This window comes from Callospermophilus lateralis, chromosome 8 (genome assembly GCF_048772815.1).
Source record: "Callospermophilus lateralis isolate mCalLat2 chromosome 8, mCalLat2.hap1, whole genome shotgun sequence".
Lineage (NCBI taxonomy): Eukaryota > Metazoa > Chordata > Mammalia > Rodentia > Sciuridae > Callospermophilus > Callospermophilus lateralis.
Window position 1 is genome coordinate 55,309,133 of NC_135312.1, and position 20,459 is coordinate 55,329,591.

The 20,459-nt window shown below is 34.0% G+C and overlaps 1 protein-coding gene across 6 annotated transcripts in view; it reads right to left on the minus strand.

Annotated features, from left to right (window-relative positions):
• Positions 1–938: 938 nt before the first annotated feature.
• The window catches only part of Ankrd17 (ankyrin repeat domain 17), a 150,091-nt gene continuing 130,570 nt past the window's right edge, over positions 939–20,459 (minus strand). For all 6 annotated transcript variants that reach the window (XM_076864967.2, XM_076864966.2, XM_076864963.2 and 3 more), the window contains 8 exons: positions 20,223–20,378; positions 18,761–18,910; positions 15,212–16,845; positions 10,823–11,020; positions 5,332–5,580; positions 4,635–4,813; positions 4,128–4,292; positions 939–3,190 (listed from right to left, as the gene is read on the minus strand). In XM_076864967.2, the coding sequence (XP_076721082.1) occupies positions 3,131–3,190; positions 4,128–4,292; positions 4,635–4,813; positions 5,332–5,580; positions 10,823–11,020; positions 15,212–16,845; positions 18,761–18,910; positions 20,223–20,378 (2,791 nt within the window). In that variant the 3' untranslated portion in view covers positions 939–3,130. The remainder of the gene's footprint in view (positions 3,191–4,127; positions 4,293–4,634; positions 4,814–5,331; positions 5,581–10,822; positions 11,021–15,211; positions 16,846–18,760; positions 18,911–20,222; positions 20,379–20,459) is intronic.

The window sequence follows — 20,459 nt, forward strand, 5'->3', positions numbered from 1 at the left end:
AGTTCAGTGGAAGAGCACTTGCCTGGCATGTGTGAGGCACTGGGTTTGATTGTCAGCACCACATATAAATAAAGGTCCAATAACAACTAAAAAATATTTTTTTAAAATTGGTTTCCTTCTGATGTTTTAATTTTCCCTTGATATTTTACAATAATTCTGACATGAAAATTTCTTATTTATAAAATGTTTTGGTACATTTTAATGTCAGATCTGTGGGAGTGAAAAATGTTTTGGTGATTGATTGAACCCAGGGCCTTGTAAATGCTAGGCAAGCACTATACCAGTAATCTATAAGCCTAGCTTACGAGTGTTTTTGAAAAATATCAAAGTGAAAATAGACTGAATCAGAGAATTTGAAGAGGCTTTATGATCATGAGTTTCCCAATTTATAATACCTTGTACTATTTTAAAGATAAAGTGAATAATATAGTGTGCAATATTATTTCAATGAAATGTGTATTTAGGTAATTTGAGTCGAAAGATAGATGGAATACTTTTTTAAGAACAAGCAGGAATACTTAATACACTATTTACCTATTTTGTTTCCCCAGAGAACAAAAATGACTATTCATGATTTATAAAAAAAAATTCTACTAGTAAAATAAAAATGATTTTACTATATAATAATAGGAAACAGAATTTTCTTTCATATAAACACTAAAATCAGTTTTGCTGGTTATGTTTTTATGTTGAAAAGATATGAAAGGGGGATTTTGTTGGAAATGCTAAGCAGTCATTTTTAAAATGGAATAGTTGGTATAAATAGGTTGCAAAGTAATTGAGATACTACTTGGGAAATTAAGGTGTGAAATAACCCATGGATTATTTCCAAGAATTAAATTAAATCACTTCTTAAAAAGAGTAAGAGGAAATAAACACAATGTGCTCTGCATGTATATATCTTGCATACTTTGGAAGAAAAAAAGACCTTCAGGGTCTCAAAAAATTGCTTTTTTATTGTTCAAATAAATATGCACTATTATTACATCTGAAATATAAAAAATGTATTTGAAAAATGTTCCTAGTACAGACTTCTAAAATCATGTACTTCACAAGCCTGATCTCAAAATGTAAATATGGAGCATTCCAATCTATATTCACCTCCAGTTTTTAAAGTCAAGAAAATAAAGGGATTTTCCCCCTGCATTTTGAATGTCACCCCATATTAAGAAATTCTGTTTAGTGAAGAAACAACCAAATTCATGTGTTGTAATAAATACTGAGTAGTATCTGCTCTCCAGGAAGATTAAGTTGAAAATAACCCTAGTTAACACAGAAAATAGGCAAAAAAAAATATAGAACACTGGCAAAAGTCATATATTCTTTGTTAAATAACATTACACCCCCTTTTTAGTAAAGTGCTGCAGTTTATTTCATTACTATTTATTTGTAGATCTTCTATCTTTTCCTTTAAATTTGGGCATAGTCAAGTGAAAAAACAAATTTACATATTTTAACAAAATTATATATTTTAAGATCATATGCTAAATTAAAACATGAGGGTGTTGTTTATAGACTTCTAGATATATTTGAAAAATCAACTTTCTGTTCTTTAGTCAGATTATCAGAGGCAAGAAATATTCATTTTCTTGAACAGCCAAGGAATCATACTGTCAACTCTGGGTAGTTTATCTGAATTCTAGTTTATGTTTTACCAGTGTAGACTCTGTGTCTAACTAAAAAAAAAAGACAAATTGATATATATACATTACTTCACTTTTATGCTTTCTTTTACATTTCAACCATATAATTTATTTTTCCATAGGAGACAGGGCAGGACACATATTCTTCTTGGATACACTGCTGTTTATTGTTTCAAGTGGATGGAATATATAAATCCCACTGAATAGTTTAGTGTGGTCCTGTATCTTACATAAACAGGATAAATGGAGACTTTATGTTGTAATCTTTGTATTCATGTATCTACCATAAACTGTCTTAATGACAAACGCAAACTTTCTTTTATTACTTGAACCCAAGTTAGCTGTTGATCCTTTTCATTGATAACATACAAGTGTAGAGAGCAAGAAGCCTTTCAAACTAAAAAAGAAATACTTCTCACTAAATTAATGAATATTGAAAATTTTTATGATGTCTTGATAAATGGAAAGCCAATGTTAAGAATCAATATTATCCAATATAAAATAGTACACTGAATTGTTTAATAATAAACAGTATATTAAGAACTTGTATATGCTGACTGTAACAGTGGTGGCTTTTTAAATTCTCAAAAAAGTCTAAACATTTTGTGGTTAGATGAAACCATTGGCGATGATGAAGATGCTCCATCTCTGTAGCAATCATTATAGTGAAAATCTTTACAGAATTTTTGCACTATTAGCAGGAGAGTTTTACTGGTATTAGTGATAATAGGCAAAAAGAGAAGAAAGTGAAGAGATATGTATTAATTCTAGGAGTGTGGAAAAGTAATAACAAGACAAGGGAAAGTTAGAAATTTCTTCTGTATGTGCCTTGCTACAAACCCAAAAGAGAGGGGTGAGTGTTTTAAAAGCCAATGTAGGGAAACATCCACTGATAATGCCCATCATTTTACTTTATACTTAAATTACACAAGTAGAAAAGTTATGCTTATTAATAGTTTAATGTATGAAGGAAACATCCAGATTTCTGAATATGAAGGTACATATCTCACATTAATTTAAGTCTACATAAAGTAGAGCCTCTATACTGACATATTGAAATTTACTTTCTGCTTAGCCTTTTTCTGTTATGTAAACAATTGTACATTTATTTGCCATTCTAAAACTTCAGGATCAAGTTTACATAATTTTGCTAAATTTCCGTGTTTGCTCAGAAGCAGTTTACAGTACTAAAACCAACCAGCCAATGAACAGCTTCAACAGAAAGTTATGTCCAAAGGGGAAGAGGAAAAGAAAAAAAGAAAAATGATAAGAAAAATGCTAACTAAGGTAAAACAGATGATGATGGGGAATGGGCAGTCACAAATGTTCACAGAAAATAGGTCAGTTAGTAAGTTCTTCTGCAAAAAGCCTACACACTTCAGTCAAGCACATCAGTAGAATGATTTGGGAGCGTAATTTTTTTTTTCCAGCCACTTGTGATTTCCTCTGAATGAAAAGGAATTTGCAGGCTAACAAGCTAATCCTCATCAGCCAAGCTGGTTCATATGCACACTGTTCATGTGAGGTGTCCAGGGCCCAGTCCATACCTATGAATAGAAAATACATATTTTATCAAATATATATTTAACACATATAATCATTAAAAACTAATGAAATACTCTTAGTACCTATGTACTAAACACCTAAGTTATATCCAGTTTGCAATGTACTAGAAAAAAATGGAGAAAAACACTGTTAAGATCCACTTCTTATTTTTCTGTAGTGCTAGAGATCAAACCAAGGGCCATGTGCGTATTAAAAAAGTGCTCTGTCACTAAGCTTCAACTTCAGTCCCCAAACTACTTTTATCTTTTATTTTTTCTACCTCTCTCTTTCCTCAAACAGATATTATTTATCAACATTTTTTTCAAAATCATCACTTAAGTAGATACAGATTAATGGTTGTTGAAGACGATGAATCATTAAACATACCAAATATGATAAATTTACAAATATATAACCATTTCTGTAAATTTTTAGAGTCAATGATAGTTTTGATATGTATATACTTTTTTTTTAGTTATTGACAGACCTTTATTTTATTTGTTTATTTATATGTAGTGCTGTGAATCAAACCCAGTACCTCATACATGCTAGGCAAGGACTCTACCACTGAGCTACAACCCCAGCCCCAACATGTATATACTTTTAACAAATAATCTCTAGATGGCCCCTTTCACATCACCACTAAATTTTTATGTCAACCTAAAATTATTTTACAAGACAATCGACTTGTAACTTAAAATCTTTTATCTATTATTTGCTACCCAATGGTATATATGATGGTGTTCCATAATCTTACCCCAAACAACTCCCTTTTATAGCATTTCCCACCCTTCTGCTATATTTCATCTAAATTAAATCTGTTTCCTCAACTGATCCTATAATTACATTCTTTTGTTACCATAATGTACTTGAATCCTATTTGTCCTTGCATTTCATAAACATTAAATAAATGTTTGCTTGCTGAATAATCAATCTTACCGTTTGAGGACCATTATTTTCTGTAGAGCTTGAAACCATTTTTATCAGTGAGTTCCAAGAGGGATCTGCAGCATGAGGGCCATTAAATATGGGTCCTCCAGTACCATCAGGGATAGGAGCTACTGGAGGAATCATTGCATTCCCATACACAGAAAAAGGCATACCCTTATAAAAAGGAAAAAAAAAAAACCCAAAATTAACATTCAATACACTATTTACTTTTTGCCAATAGAGTCAGCAGCTTTAAAACTGATATTTAAAACTTTATCTCATTTTGGGAATGTGTGTGTGAATTTAAAAATTATTTTAGATTTTTTTTTTAAACATTAGGTTATAAATACATCTACTATATCCAAAATATTTTGGCAAAAAACACTCCTCTAAGATAAAAATCAAGACTTAAAGAATTCATTTTACAAGTAAATGTTAATATACTTGCAAGTAAAAGAAGGTTCATGATAAGAAATATTTTGAAATAATGAAAATGCCAGTTTAAATCACCATTACCCCAACTTTAGGAAAGTCCATGTATCCTGCAGGAACATGCTGATGGAATGTACCAGAAGGAGTTACAATTCCTGTACTATCTCGCTCCATTGCTTGATGCTGTGAAAACACTCCTGGATCAGACATTGGCCTGTGAATCATGGGATTTCCCATCCCAGGGTTACACCAGTCTACTTTGTCTGAGGGAAAAGAAACAAAAATTGGTAACATTTAAAATTGAAGAACAGCTAAACGAAGCAATTTATATTTTTCTAAGTGTTGTCACATTGGGCTGTGGATTCTTTCAGAGTAGGATATACAAACCCACATACATACACACAGAAATACACACACATAAACACACACATATATATTTTTATAGCACTTCCATGTTTGTGGGAAGTGATATAAAAACACTTTGTGTTACAAAACATAACAAAACTAAGATAAAACCTAATGACCTCAAAAGAATGGTAACATCTAAATATGATGAAATGAAAAGAATTAACATGCTTTAATTAGCCTATTTTCAGTAAGCATTGATAAATTAAAGCAATGGAGAGATCATATGGGAACTGAACAAAAAGTGATTTACAAGTCAAAACAAAGATAGTAATAAAGATCTTTTAAAATTAAGATTATGAAAGTTAGATACTGTTTAAGTAGTATAGTTAAATGCATAAATTTAATATCTAGTGAGTAGGATATCATATCATACCTTGACTGCCACCAATCCCTTCAAAGGACCAGATGCCACTATGCCCTACTGATGTGGACAAATTACTTCCAATAACAGATGGAGCTGAAGTTCCAGTTTGCCTGATACGTGCAGAGCGTTCAGTCCCAATAGGAACTGGAACTTTCCTGTCCTGAGAGACATTGTTGGGCTTTTCTGACCCTAAAGGTACTGATGATGGGGCAGGAGATGGTGCACGAACTCCAGAGGATACTGACTGTGCAGGAGAATCTGGAGAAGAGACATTTAGAAATAGAATACAGGTCACCTACAGAATATATACTTTTGTAAAACCAAATCTTAAACTCTGAAGATATTTCAAATATGTATTCACTGGAGAAAAATTAAATATAAGAATAACGTTCAAATAATAAGTTAATGCATATTAAAATCTGGTTAAAGTTCTATGACTTTGTGGTAGAATGTAAAAATGTCAATGCCACAAGGTAGTTAACTACTTATATAATAAACCATTTAGACTAATTAATACTCAAATAAAGTAATCTTTGATACTAACTATAATACCAGAGCAATGAGAACACATTGTTAAATAAAACAAAAACAAAAAACAAAACACTGCCTATACTGGCAATTCCCAAACAGTACTTTTTTGGGAACACTTACTTTTTGTTTTGTTATGATGAAAAAACAAAAGAGATTCAAGAAACTATCTATAAAATTGGGAATACCTAGTTTAAGGGGAAAAAATGACATATGCTCATAAAATACTAATAGGAAACTGTTTCATTATCTTAGTTTATTTTATTTTCCCACGGGTAGTCTGTAAAAGTTACTCTTGGTAATAACAACTTAAAACTTTATTTATCAAAATAAGGTATAGAGGGCTGAGGTCGTGGCTCAGTGGTAGAACACTTGCCTGGCTTATGTGAGGCACAGGGTTTGATTCTCGGCACCACATATAAATAAATAAAGATTAATTGACAACTAAAAAATCTTCAAAAAAATAAAAATAAGGTATGGATTTTAATAAAGCCAGTTTGAGAATACTTATTAGGGATTCCAACTCTCTATATTATTGAGATGAAAAAACCAAAATAACCAAATTTATTGCATGTGGAAAGCTAAAATATTAAAATACATTTAAACTTAAAGAAAGTAGAGAAGTTTGAAGTTAATTTTCTTGCATTAATGGAGAATGAACCCAGGGGAACTCTACCACTGAGCCACACCCCCCAGGTCTTCTTACTTTGGAGACAAGGTCCTCGATAAGTTATCCAGACTGACCTCAAATTTCTGATCCCACGCCTCAGTTTTCCTGAGTAGCTGGATTACAGATGTGACCTACCCGACCAGTATAGTTTAAAAATCAAAACTGTTAACATGAAGATCTACCATCTATTCATAACTACCTTACAGTACTGCCCAGAGACAATATTTTTCCATTTAATTATTTATACATGTAAGTTTGCTATATGTGAATGTAGTAGATGATGGATAGATATATGGATAGATGATAGATGTAAATTATGAAGTCATCTATCTACACATATACACCTCTAACATGACATACTGCTACTATTTGCCAAGGCACTTTTGAGGGAATTGGGAAGTCAAAGAAAAATTCAGTCACTATTAAGTTTTCGTTTTGTACTGTGGTGATGATAGGAATCAAAACTAGGCCTTCATGCATGTGAAAGCACATGCTCTACCACTAAACTACACATCCCCCAGTCCTTTAAGATTCTATATTGAGACAGGGTCTTGCTAAATTACTGAGGTTAACTTTTAACTTGTGATCCTTCTGCCTCAACCTTTCTAGTTGCTGGGATTATGGGCATATGCTACCCATAATACTATGCTTTTAAAAAGACTTAGAAAAAAGAGTTAGTAAGTGCTGTAGTGATCAATTCCATCTCACTAGTGCTCACTGGGATCTATTTCAGTTAAACTTATTGCACCTCTCAATGAGTTCTTGTGATCTTTTTTTTTTTTTTGAATCCAGTAGTGGGGATTAAATCCAGGACCATGTACAATGTAGGCAAGTGGTCTATCACTGAGTAACATCCCCAGTACTACTTATTTTTTATATTGAGACAGGGTCTGCTAAGTTTGCTAAGTTGCCCAGGCTGGCTTTAAACTTGGGAACCTCCTGCCTCAGCCTCCCTATTAGCTAGGATAATAGGCAGGCACCAATGAAATTATCACTTTTTTGTAAAATTACTTTATTTTTATTATATTTTTAACTTAATATAAACTTTTTAGTTTATGTTATTTTTCCCTCCTTCATTTCTGCTTTTTAAAAAATTTATTTATTTATCTGGGCTGCTTTTATTTGTTGTTGTCCATGTTGTTTGCTTTCCTCTATGTGGTACTAAAGCCTGAAGACCTGCTTCCTGGACATTCACTCCCATAATAACAGCAAAGAGAAAAAACACAAAAGGCTGTAGACACCTCCCCTACGAAGGGCCTCAACATAGGTTGTTTCCATAATGTATCAGACGGACATATCTTTCCTGACAAGACTGGAGGAGTAACCACAGAGAGTGGTTACCATATATTCTGTTGTCTACATCATACCTGCTTAAACTACCAGAGGGATCCCATGCACATGAGACCTACAGAGAAAGCAGGTCCCTCAGGCTCCAACACAGCACAGATTATGTTAAAACCCACGAATCACAGTAGAAGTAGTGATGGAAACCATGCTATGTTGTCGAAGTAGAATTATGAAGACATTACAAAATAAACCAATGTCCCAGGGCACACTGTCAAGAGCAGGTTACTAAGAAGATCTTCACAAAAGTAAAAGGGATATCCATTCCAATAGATGTATAAACTCAACATAGAAATGCAAGAAATATGAAAATATAGGTGAATATGACACATCCTAAAGGCTGTAACTCATTAGTAACTGATTCCAAAGATTTCAAAGTAGATAAATAGCTGAGAAAAGAATTAAAAAGAATGATTTTTAAAAAAAGATTAATGAATTCCAAGAGGATATAAGTAAACAACTAAATGTATTAAGGAAGACAATGCAGGGTATGAAAGAAAATTCAATAAAGAAAAATTCTGAAAAACAACCAAACATCTTGGAAATGAAAAGTTCAATAGGTCAGATAAAATGCAGTTGAAAGCCTTACAACAGACTAGATCAAGTGGAAGAAAGCATATTAGAGTTTGAAGACAAGGTTGATAAATTCTTATATTCTGACAATAATAAAGAAAAAAGAAACAATGAATAGAACATACAAGATCTCTGAGACACCATTAAAAGACCATAACTTTTAGGAACAGATGAGGGAGAAGAGCTTTAGAATAAAGGCACAGAAAACCTATTTAGTGAAATTAACAGAAACCTTCCCAAATCTTTGGGAAAAACATGCACATCCAGATACAGGAGGCATCTAGAACCCGAAATAGACATGACTAGAAAAGAAGCTCTCCAGAAACTTCCCAAAGTAAAGAACAAAGAAAAAAAATGTTTAAAATTTCGAGAGAGAAGCTCCAAATCACATTTAAAGATAAGCCCATCAGAACAACAGCAGATTTCTCAGCATGAACTCTAAAGGATCTCAATAATTTGAAGCCCTAAAGAAAATAACTCAACCTGGGTTATATATAATTATATCCAATAAAAATTTCCTTCAGATATGAAGATGAAATAAAGAATTTCCAGGTTAAGCATAAGAATCTCATAACTATTAAGTCATCATTACAGAAGACACATAAAGGAATCAATCCTACACAGAAGGAGAATAAAGATAAACATAATTAAGACATTGGAAAGAATAAATCTCATTAGAAAAGTAAATAACCAAGAAAGAATTAGGAACTAATCAAACATAATTAATACAGTAAACAATATATCTCTAAAATGAGTAAATGAGGAAGAAATGAACGTACAGAGTATTCAAAACTATGAGAAGAAAAAATGACAGGAACTAGGCCATATCTTTCAATAATAATCCTCAATGTGTATGGCCTTAATTCTCAAAAGACAAAACTGGCTTAATAAATTGAATAACAAGACTCAGGCTGGGCATGGTGATGCACACCTGTAATCAGAAGGATCACAAGTTCAAAGCCAGCCTCAGTAAGTTAGTGAGACCCTGTCTGAAAATAAAAATTAAAAAAGGACCGGGAATACAGTTCGGTGGTAAAGCACCCCTGGGATCCAGTATTCCCCCCTACCCGCCACCACCACCACACACAAAAAAAGACAAACAAATGAAAGAAAAATCCCTGGTGGTATACTGCCTACAAAAAACTCACCTCAATGCCAAAGACATACACAGACTGCAAGCAAAAGGGTTAATATTTCAAATAGAATTCGAAAGCAAGTAGGAGTAGCCACTATATTCACATCTAACAGAGTTCAAGCCAAAATCAGTAAAAAACCAAACCAAAAGACTCACAGGAAAAGACAATGGTAGATGGAGAGGAAGGGGATATGAACATAGCTACTTTTAAGTCCTGGATGGTTCTAAAAATGATCCCATATAGCCTTATAACATCATTTTCCTTGGGATTCCTTAGATGGACCTATATTCTTTGCTGTGAAAGGGGCCTAACTAAAATAGTTTTCTTGTCTCTCATAATTTCTTTAATATAAAAAAAGAAAATTGTAATTCTGAGTCATATTATTATAAAATAAACAAACTGGTATAGTAGAGAAAAAATAGGTTTTAGAGATTAGGGCAGATCTAGGTTTTTGTGGGGCCTTAAGCTTATACAGTTTTGGGAAACATTTTTAGGAGAAGAATGCAAATAAAAAAAATCATGCTCTGATTCTTGGATCTGGGACTATTTGAACATGGACCGTGTATCAAGATTAGTAGTGAATTAGTATTATATAATTGCATCTGAATGTTAATCTATTAATCTTTTTGGTATTTGGCAATAATATTATAGTTGTTTAAGAAAATGTCCTAATTCTTAAGTAATGCATTGTTTTTAGGTATGAAGTATATCTACATCTTAATTGTGTTTTCAAATTTAAAAAAACAGCAACAAAAAAAACAAACAGGGAAAATAAATGTAATGAAATCTTTAGTTCAAGTAAAGGAAATATGAGTTTCTTGAACTATTCTTTCAATTTTTCTAGAGGTTTTAATGTTTTTTGTACTAAAAAGTTCTTGGAATGTTACAATGAAGCAATTTTAATAGCATCAAAGACAATGTATCAACAATATAGTTATATAAGGAGGCCCTGGGTTCAATCACAGCACCAAGATGAAAGAAAAAAATCTGGCATGGTGGCACATGGCTGTAATACATGTAACTGGGGAAGCTGAGGCAGGAGGATCTCAAGTTCAAGGCCAGTCTCAGCAGCTTACGGAGACCTGTCTCAAAATAAAAAAATAAAAAGGGCTGGAGATGTAGCTCAGTGGTTATATACCCTGGGTTCAATCCCCTGTATCTCCTACCACCACCATCAAAAAAAAAAAAAAAAAAAAAAAAAAGGAACACATACAATTCTTCTTTTGGAATTATACCTATTAGTACTCACCATTTGATGCTGATGAACATGGAGTTAACAAACTAAGTGGGGAAAAATGTTGTCTGTTAAAGTTAGCAGCTGCAGGTGCTCCTCCAAGGGGTGCTCCAGGTCCATACATCTGACCTCCCGAAAGGTTTGAGGCAAAATTTCCCAAATGTGTAGAAGAAGGTGTTACAGAACCATATGGCGAGTCCATATTGACAATACCTATAAAAGAGAAGACCATCATAATTTATAACATTTATTACCATTAGGAGAGAATTAGACAAAGTCAAAATTTTAAGAGGCTACAGATATATCTGAAACTATTTAATTATTAAAAAAATTTCTCCTTGGTTACTTCTTTCAGTCCACTGTTACTTCTTCATTTTATAAAGATAACTATAAAAAGAAAAAATCATTAAGGGGATGATTTCACATTTAATTTTAATATTTCATTTATTATTTGTGTTATGAAGTACTGATAATATCAACTGGTAATTTAAACAGGCTTAAAGGTTAAGAAATTAAATTTCTATCTTTAAAAATCTATAGGAAAGGGTCTGGTGACGTACTGGGAGAGCACCTATGTAATAGTGCCTTAATTTAAGTTTTATTCTCCAGCTACTCCCCCCATCCCTCAACCACAGAGTCACAGGTATGCTTCTACAAGAAAGAAATCTGTTGTTGGCAGCTTAACCAAGTAGCTTTGGTTTCCACAGTCAGTAACACAATAATCTACCATTTACTACTTCTAATATAATACGGAGTGAGGTTTGAAACATATCACCTATGTGATACTCCTCTTGGAAATGACTGGTCTAAATCTAATAATAAAAAAAAAAGATAAATTTGAAAACATTTGTGGAAAAATTGGACTCCTCAAAGGATTCAATATCACAAACTGCATGACAGCAGGATGTGGTGGTGCACACCTGTAATCTTCATAAAGAATATATTTGGGATAATGGTATTATGAGTTAGGTAGTATAATTGATTCCAATTTTCTTGAAGGTAGTAATAGTGGCATAACTGGGAAGGCATAAATGCATGTTTTGGGAATATGGAATGGAAGCCAACCCACTTTGGAGTGAAATATCATAATGTTGGGAACCTACCTTCTCATGATTTGACAAAGTTAGAAAGTAAAAGAAAACAGAGACAGGGATAAAAAGAGGGGAAAGAAGAACACGGAAGGGCCTGAGAGGCAAAGCAAGAGGGGACAGAAAGGAAAAGAGGCAAAAGAGGGTTTGAAAAGACATTGATAAGTAGATAATAAAAGTGAGAGAATATACAGGTACTCATTTCTGTGTATTTTTTTCCCTTAAAATGTACAACCCCACCGCCCCCTGCCCCCCCAATTTTAAAAGTTTCTCAGCCAGGTGCGGTGGTGCACGCCTGTCATCCCAGCAGCTGAGGAGGCTGAGGCTGGAGGATAGTGAGTTCAAAGCCAGCCTGAACAAAAGTGAGGAACTAACCAACTTAGTGAGACCCTGTCTCTAAATAAAATACAAAACAGGGCTGAGAATATGGCTCAGTGGTCCAATGCCTCTGAGTTCAGTCCTCAATACCGTCCCCCGCCCCAAAAGTTTTTCAAAATAAAAATAGATTTCAAATAGTTGAATAAAAAAACAAAACAGTTAAGCAAAGAAAGCATAAAAGAATGGAATGCGAATGAATTAGGAAAAAAAATAGTATCTGGAAGAGGTTTAAAAAAACTTAAGAGGCATTTCCTGTGTAATAAAGAATAAAATTTTTAACTAATGACCTTCATCTAGCAATGTTCTCCTTTGAGAAATTCTTAAATTTCAATGCTAATTTTAACTCTAATCAACTTCTGCTCTTATAAAGCTGTTCTCCCCACCCCCGCCCCATGCCTTTTTTCTTTCTTTCTTTTTTTTTTTTTTTTTTTTTTGGTATTAGGGATTCAACCCAGGGGTGGTTAGCCACTCAGCCACATCCCCAGCCCTTTTTATCTATTTATTTTGAGACAGGTCTTACCAAATTGCTTAGGGTCTTGCTAAGTTGCTTCAGCCTCCCCAGTCACTAGGATTACAAATTGTATACCACCACACCCAGCTTTTGCATAGCTTTTTACAAAATAAAATTCTCTGAATCTTAATTCTAGCCTTTTGAAATATACCGCCTAGATTATCACAATTTTTGGAATGACAAAGTATTTTTGACAAAGAATAAATGACAAAGATTAAATTCTGTCATAAAGATGAAATTTAAAAGTGTTACATGCACTGGCATATCATATCCCTTTAAAATTCAATTAAAACAAGGACACTGTTTAAGTAAGCAAGAAAAATTGTTTTTTTTAAAAGTATATACAAAATTAACCCCCAGCCAAAAAAAAAAATTACTGATCATATTGTTTATAATTACATGTTGCAGAAATAGGTAAAAATAACAGAGTTTCTACTAAATCTGAAAATTTTTGTCCTAGAATGTTGTATCTCTAAAAATAAAGATGGGACATGGAAGCTTTTCTGTAAAAGACATGCCTGTAAAAGGGCTGGGGATATAGCTCAGTGGTGGAGTGTGCTGGCCTAGCATGTGTGGGGCCCTGTATTGAATACCCAGTGCTGAAAAAACAAAACAAAACAAACAAAAAGTCCAAACAAATAAACAAAAAAACCTCACCAATTATCAAATATTTTAGGCTTGGAAGGCCACATGGCTTCTGTTCCAACTATTGGATCTTGTCATAGTGTGAAATCAATCATATAAATATGCAAACAAATGGGGCATGGCTGTGTTTCAATAAAATTTTATCTACAAACACTGAAATTTGAGTCACATATTATTCTTTCTAAAAACAATATTTAGCAAGGTACGTTGTGCATCTGTAATGCTTTTCAGAAAATGTCTCTCTGAAACTTCACACTCAATGGAAGAGGACAACCTTCCCCAATAGAGGAGGACTGTTCCTCAGTTGAGGGTATATGGAGTAGCTGTGCTTCCCTGGTAGAATCTCCACACAAGCTCTCACGGAAAGCTGAGGTAGAAGGACCACTTTAGCCCAGGATGGACAACAAAGCATGACTTCATTTAAATAAATATAGGGATAATAAGTAAATAAATAAATTTTAAAAATGTGGAAACAGGCAATAGCCCAAATTTGGACCACAGGCCATTGTGTGTCAATCTCTCACATGAATTTTCTTTCATTACTTGAAATGCATATAATAAAAACACAATAACTCTAAATCCAACTGGGTATCCTTGATTAGATTCTACAAAAGAAAAAAGATATTAATGGAAAAACTGGTGAAATCTGTAGTCTAGTTAGTAGTACTGTACCGATATTCTGGGAAAGGTACCATGTTTATATAAGGTGTTTACATGACAGGAGCAATGGAGCACACTTGTAATCCCAAAGACTCAGGAGGCTAAGGGAGGATGATTACAAGTTTCAGTGTAACCTCAGCAACTTAAGACCCTCAAAACAAAATAAAAAGGACTGGGGGTGTGGCTCAGTGGTAGAGTCTCTGCATTCAATTCTCAGTAAACAAGCATACACACATGGACACATGGACACACGGACGGACACACACACACACACAGATTCTTAGATGTTTATTTACGTACAGGAAGCTGGAGGAATTACATAAGAATTCTATTATAAATCCAAAAAAATTTGAAGTAAAAACTTTTTTAAAAAAAATAGCTTAAAATGACAGGATTTTAGATCCTCCATAAATTATAAATATAGATAGAACTTTCTGTGACAATGGAAATGCTCTACATCTCTGCAGCAGTCCAATGTGGGAGCACTGGCCACAAGTACTTATTAGGCCTTTGAAATATTACTAGCTTGACTAAGAGGATGAATTTTTAAATTTATTTAATTTTCATTAATTTAAATTTAAATAGCACATATGGCTATTATTAGGCTATTTATTAGGCTATTATTAGACTGTTTAGCCCTACATTTTCCCATTATTTTAGAAACAAAACTGAAAGGAAAAATGAAACCAAATTTTAAAAATTTCTTGTTAGCTATTTGGTTTTTGAAATAAAAGTTTTGGCAGCATTACCTTATTAATTCAAGCACGAGACTTTTTTTTTTTGAGAGAGAGAGAAAAATTGACCTGATAAACTTATATATGGGAAATTCAAGATAAAATCTACTGAAGTTTTCAAAGACTTAAAAAAAAAAATACCAGTATGCTAGACGCACACAATAGCATTTGATTTAATTGAATAAAACAATCTTGTTTGATTGCAGCTCAGTGATAGAGTATTTGAGATATTGGGTTAAATCACCAGCATCCAGAAAGAAAACAAACCTTAACAACTATAACCTCTATCCACATAGCCTAACCATAGAATTAAAATATTATAAAATGATCAAGAGTTTTCCTACCACCTTGGTGAGTAGCTGCAGAATGTCAGAAAATAGAAACTCACCTGAGGGACTTGGAGCAGGTCTCTGTAATGGTGGTCTAAAACCTGGAGCTTTGGAAGTATCAGACTGATGTAAAGGATCTGAATTTGGCAAATATGAAGACTTTCCTGATAGCATAGATTCTGGTGTTGACTGAGATGAAACAACAGATCCTCCCCAGAAGGCATGAGCAGAAGTAGGGTTGTTTTCAAACAATGTGCTAAAGGGCCCAAATGGTAAGGGGGCACTGAAATTGGGAGCAATAGGCTTATTTGCTGGATGTACTGAATTCTGACAAGCACTTTGTGTACTTAAGGTTGAAGGTAGCTGGACAGAGGAGGGAACACTGTGAGGTCTTTTGATATGATTGACACTGAGAACTGCAACAGATGAATTCTGCACTGGAGCTGGATTCTTGTGAGGAGCACTTGTGCCATGAGAGGGTGGTCTAATAGCAGGGGTTTCCATTTTAGGAGGTTGGGAGCATCCCATTTGTGTCTGAGGCATAGGGTAAGTCACTGGGGCAGTAGAAGGCACCGCCACTGGAGCAGAACTTGTTGTTGCTAAAGGAGGAACAGTCATTCTAACTTCCGGGGGAGGAACCTGAGACTGCTGAAGAGGTGGTCTTGGCTCCTGGGAAATAGATCCCGGAGGCTGTTGCTGAGTAGAATGAACTGATGAACTCCCAGAAGAACTGCTGCTATTTGGAGGTCTATTGTTTGCTGTTTCTACTACTGGTGGACTACCTGCTTCCTGTTCGGAGGAAGATGCCCCTTTATTTGGAGATGCTGATCCACAATCCAAAGGGCTGTTTCTAGAAACCCCTCCTGGCTGGGCTGGTGGTGATGGGGAAGATGGGGATGATACTGGATAGTGTTCTTTGGCAGTAGGCATAGGATATGTGGCATTTGTGGGTGCAGTGCTGTTGTTGCTTGCTGTGGTTGTGACTGTTGTGGTGGTGGCATTGGATGTCTTCACAACTGTGACAAAAAGCTGCCTTCTGACAGAAGGTGAACTTGGACTACCATTTGTAGATGTACCAGGCACCGTTGAAGCTGATGAACTGGTTGTAGTTGTTGGACTTGAAGTTAAAGAACCTGCTGAATTCACCTGAGAACCACTGCTATTCTGATTGCTATGGCGAGGCACCATGTGAGGCTTAGGCGAGTTAGTAGCTCTGGCAGGGCTCAAAGGCCTGACAGGAAAAGGACCCCAAGTGGATTGAGCTGGTGGAAAAGTACCTCCAAAGTGGGTCATGGGCAACCGTGGTGGACGGATCTGCTGGAAAGTCTGAGCAGCAAGCAAAGCATGTGCAAACTGTGGAGGAGGGTATGCTAATGGAAGAGAAACTGGAAAACCAGGCCTCACATTATTCACTGGGTTTTTAATGGTTTTGTGAGTAGATGCAGAAGAAATTGCAGGCACAGTGAGTGCTGTGGCAGTTTGAGATGTTGATGACAGAGCTACAGTCGTCATTTTAATTCCCATTAAGGAACTGTTAGCAGCAGTGGTGGTAGGTGCTGATGACCCTATTTTGGAATTTGCTGAGGAGCTTTTCAAACGATTCTTTGGAATAAGTTCATCAATTTCTTTGTCGGGATCCTTGATGAGAGCATTGATCAACTGAGTTGCCTGTCTTGTTGATTCAGTGCCACCCCTGTATGTTGACCAAAACAAAACTATTAGGTCTAATTTTTCTATTTACTAATAATATTAAAGTCTACATGCAATTGATATACATATATACAGAGAACAGATAAAAGTTAAAAAGCAATCTTCTGAACAAAGTATTTTCCAAACAAAGCAATAAAGTGTCCTGAATTAATACTATATGTGTCAGAGGAATGAGTGATTTATTTATTTTTATTATTATTTTTTTTAAGTTTTAAGTGGACACAATGCCTTTATTTTTATTTATTTATTTTTATTTGGTGCTAAGGATCGAACCCAGTGCCTCACCCATGCTAGGTGAGCACTCTACCACTGAGCCACAATGCCGGCCCTGATTGAATTATTTGTAAAAATTAATTTTAATATTGTTTCCTTAGACTAAGAAATCATTTTCCCACTGTAAAATACATTATGGTTCGGAAAACTCGTGCATATAAAAGTCTATGTAAGCTGTATGATCAGTACTATAAAAAATACAAGAGGGGCAAGGGCTGTAGATCAGGAGTAGAGTCTGCTCAGCATATGAAAAGTCCTGGGTTTGATCCCTAACTGCAAAAATAAATAACTAAAAGTAATACATGGAAAACAATTCAACTAAGAAAATAAGTGTTGGGGATGTACCTCAGCGGTAGAGCACTTGCTTAGCACATTTTAGGCCCTGGGTTCAATTTCCAGTAATGCCTCTCCCACCCAACAAAAGTCTTTCTTTTAAATCCTGGTATCTAAGATGACTAAGATGACCTCATTTACTATACATTCACTAGTAGTTTCTCTGTTAGTAGGATAATTATTATAATTCCTCTGGGAAAGGATCTCAAAAACAAGTGGGAACTATAGAAATCAGTATGGAGATTACTAAAAGAATAGGAATGGAACCACCATATATCCCAGTTATGCCACTCCTTGGTATTTATAGAAAAGAAATAAAGTCAGAGTACTCTAGTGATATAGTATATCCATATTTACAGCAGTGCAATTCACAATGCTCAAGTTAGGAACTAGCCATTACAACAATGGATTAATTTAAAAAGGCAAATTAAAAATAAATAAATAAGTATGATAGATATACACAATGGAGTTTTTTTTCAGCTATAAAGAAAAACAAAATTATGTCACTTGCACAAAAATGGATGGTACTTGAAAGCATTATATTAAGCTAAATATGTCAGATTCAGCAAGTCAAGGGCCATGTTTTCTCTTCTATGTGGAAACTAAAGAAAACGGGAAAAAATATGGGGGAACTTGTGAAATTAAAAGGGAGATCACTAGAATAGAGAATGGAGATGAGGGAGAAGAGTGGAAGGGGGATATTTAGGGAATGAAACTGAACCAAATTATATTATGTACAAATGACGACTATAATAACATCAAGCCCTAATGTTGTATGTTAAGGGAAACATTTGATTGTAATAAAAGTCTTACAGAAACCTAAGAAGCTATCCAGAAAGAGTATCTGCTTCCCTCTTTAGTCAGGGCAAAGTTATGGCTACCCAACTATTCCAGCAAAGGGAAAACAAGAAGAAAGAAGGATGAGTAAAAAACAGAGATGGTTAATTACCTCCTTATTTTATAAGTACATTACAATTATTGGCCCTATGATACACTGCAAAAGTACATCTACCTCCCACAAGCAAATTTGTAATAGCCATCATAAAACACGAAACTCTTTCAAAGGAACTTGGATTTACTTTAAAGTAATCTAATATAGCTTAATACATCCTATTGTTTCTTAGAATATTGTTTTTTTATTTTAAAGCTATTCAGACACAGACATATTCTGAGTTACTTAAGATAAGTGTACTATTAAACACAAAGTTCCAATTAAAACTTAAATGGTTATATTTCATTAAGCTACAGTATGATAAAACAGAAAGAAAGAAAACGTAAGAGATAAATTTTGCCTTATAGTTATTATTCGATCTCCTGTCTTGTCTTTCTGTTTATCAATATCTATATGTGCACCAGTGAACTCCCGAATAGCGTTGATATTACAGCCTCCTCTTCCAATCACTCTGGATATTACAGTTGATGGAACAGATACTTTCTTTGACCTGTTTACAAGTTGCAAAAGTAAATAAATTAAGATAAATCATTAATATCAGTGTCTTTAATTAAAATAAAGGGAAAGAGTATTAATAAAATGTTTTTCTGCAGAAAATAGATTACCCTTAAATAAGTCTTTTATATCTACTCTTACTCCAGATGAATATATTAAAAGGCAACTAGCAATGACAGACAGCTTTACCTAAGCTTCCCATCTTGTTATCAAAGACTTTTGGCTTTCTTGACTCTCACATAACTATGTAGACATGCATTGTGCTAATGTAAATACCAATAGTGAATGACAGACTAGGATCCCTGTCCACATATACTGACTGCACAGACCTCAAATAAGAAAAACCCAATACCACATCATGAGTGTCCTTATAAGGCATCATAGAGACTTATGAGTCTGGGCATCTAATCTCAAGAGTCAAGAAAGGCCTCTTGTGGGTTCCTTTTAGTCTTTTACTCATTCTTTCTTTCATACTTTTATGACTAAAAAGAATGACATTAATTCTGTGTGTCTCTGTATTCTCCTAGATGCATTAAAACAATATCCACAAGCACAGAAACTGGAAAAGAATATTTAGTAATGTTAGGAAAAAGAAATCTATTTTTTTTTTAAGAAAAGCAATATCCATTTAACACTTGCTGACATTACATTTTAATTTTAAATAGGTTCTATAAAGGTGGATATAAATTCCTGACAAATCAATTAAAAAGTGCTTCCAAGAGAAACAGTATAATTCTCAACCAAGGGAAACAGTCAATTATGTTTCAATGAACAAATAAATTATTTATAGCCTATTAAATATTAAGTTGTCATATTTTAAAAAATATATGATCTGCTATACATACATTTGATTAAGTTCCTTGACAATTCTTTTTATTTCCCTAAAGAGCATGAAATCAGCCAGTGATCATTATTTCCTAGTCAGTTAAATATTTCTTAGTATACACAGGTATATACATAGAAACACTGAACTAAAAGTCTTCCTTTTGTATAGAGAACACTGATACTGACACTTCAGTTACTTCAGAATAGAGGGTATAATCCCAAATCCTGGGATTATATACATGTGCCACCACACCTGGCCTTACTCAATTTTTTAAGTACTAAAGTGCAAAAAGGGCCAAAAAAAAAAAAAAAAAAAAACCTTTTTAAGTTTTAAAATTTTAATCTGAAAGATGACAAGGTTGTCTTCTTGTACCATGAGTGTGTTTGTAACTTTGGGAATAGTAGAAAGAATTTAACTATAAATAACACTTCACTGTAATTCACAGCAAATTAAACGAATGAGAAAAAAAAGAAGAACTCACCTTCTTACAACTTCTTTCCATCCTTCTTCTCTCTTTTGCCCGCGTTTAGGACTTGCTACTGTTAACTTCCCATTTGGAGAGGAAAGAGGAGATGGACCAGATTTTGTGCAAGTAGACAGAGAATTACTGGTCCCCTCATTAATAGTCTCTGACAATCTTTAACAGAAGGAGGGAAAGTATTTTAAATACAGATACAGAATTTTTAAATGATAAAGGTAGTAGTCTACTACATAATTT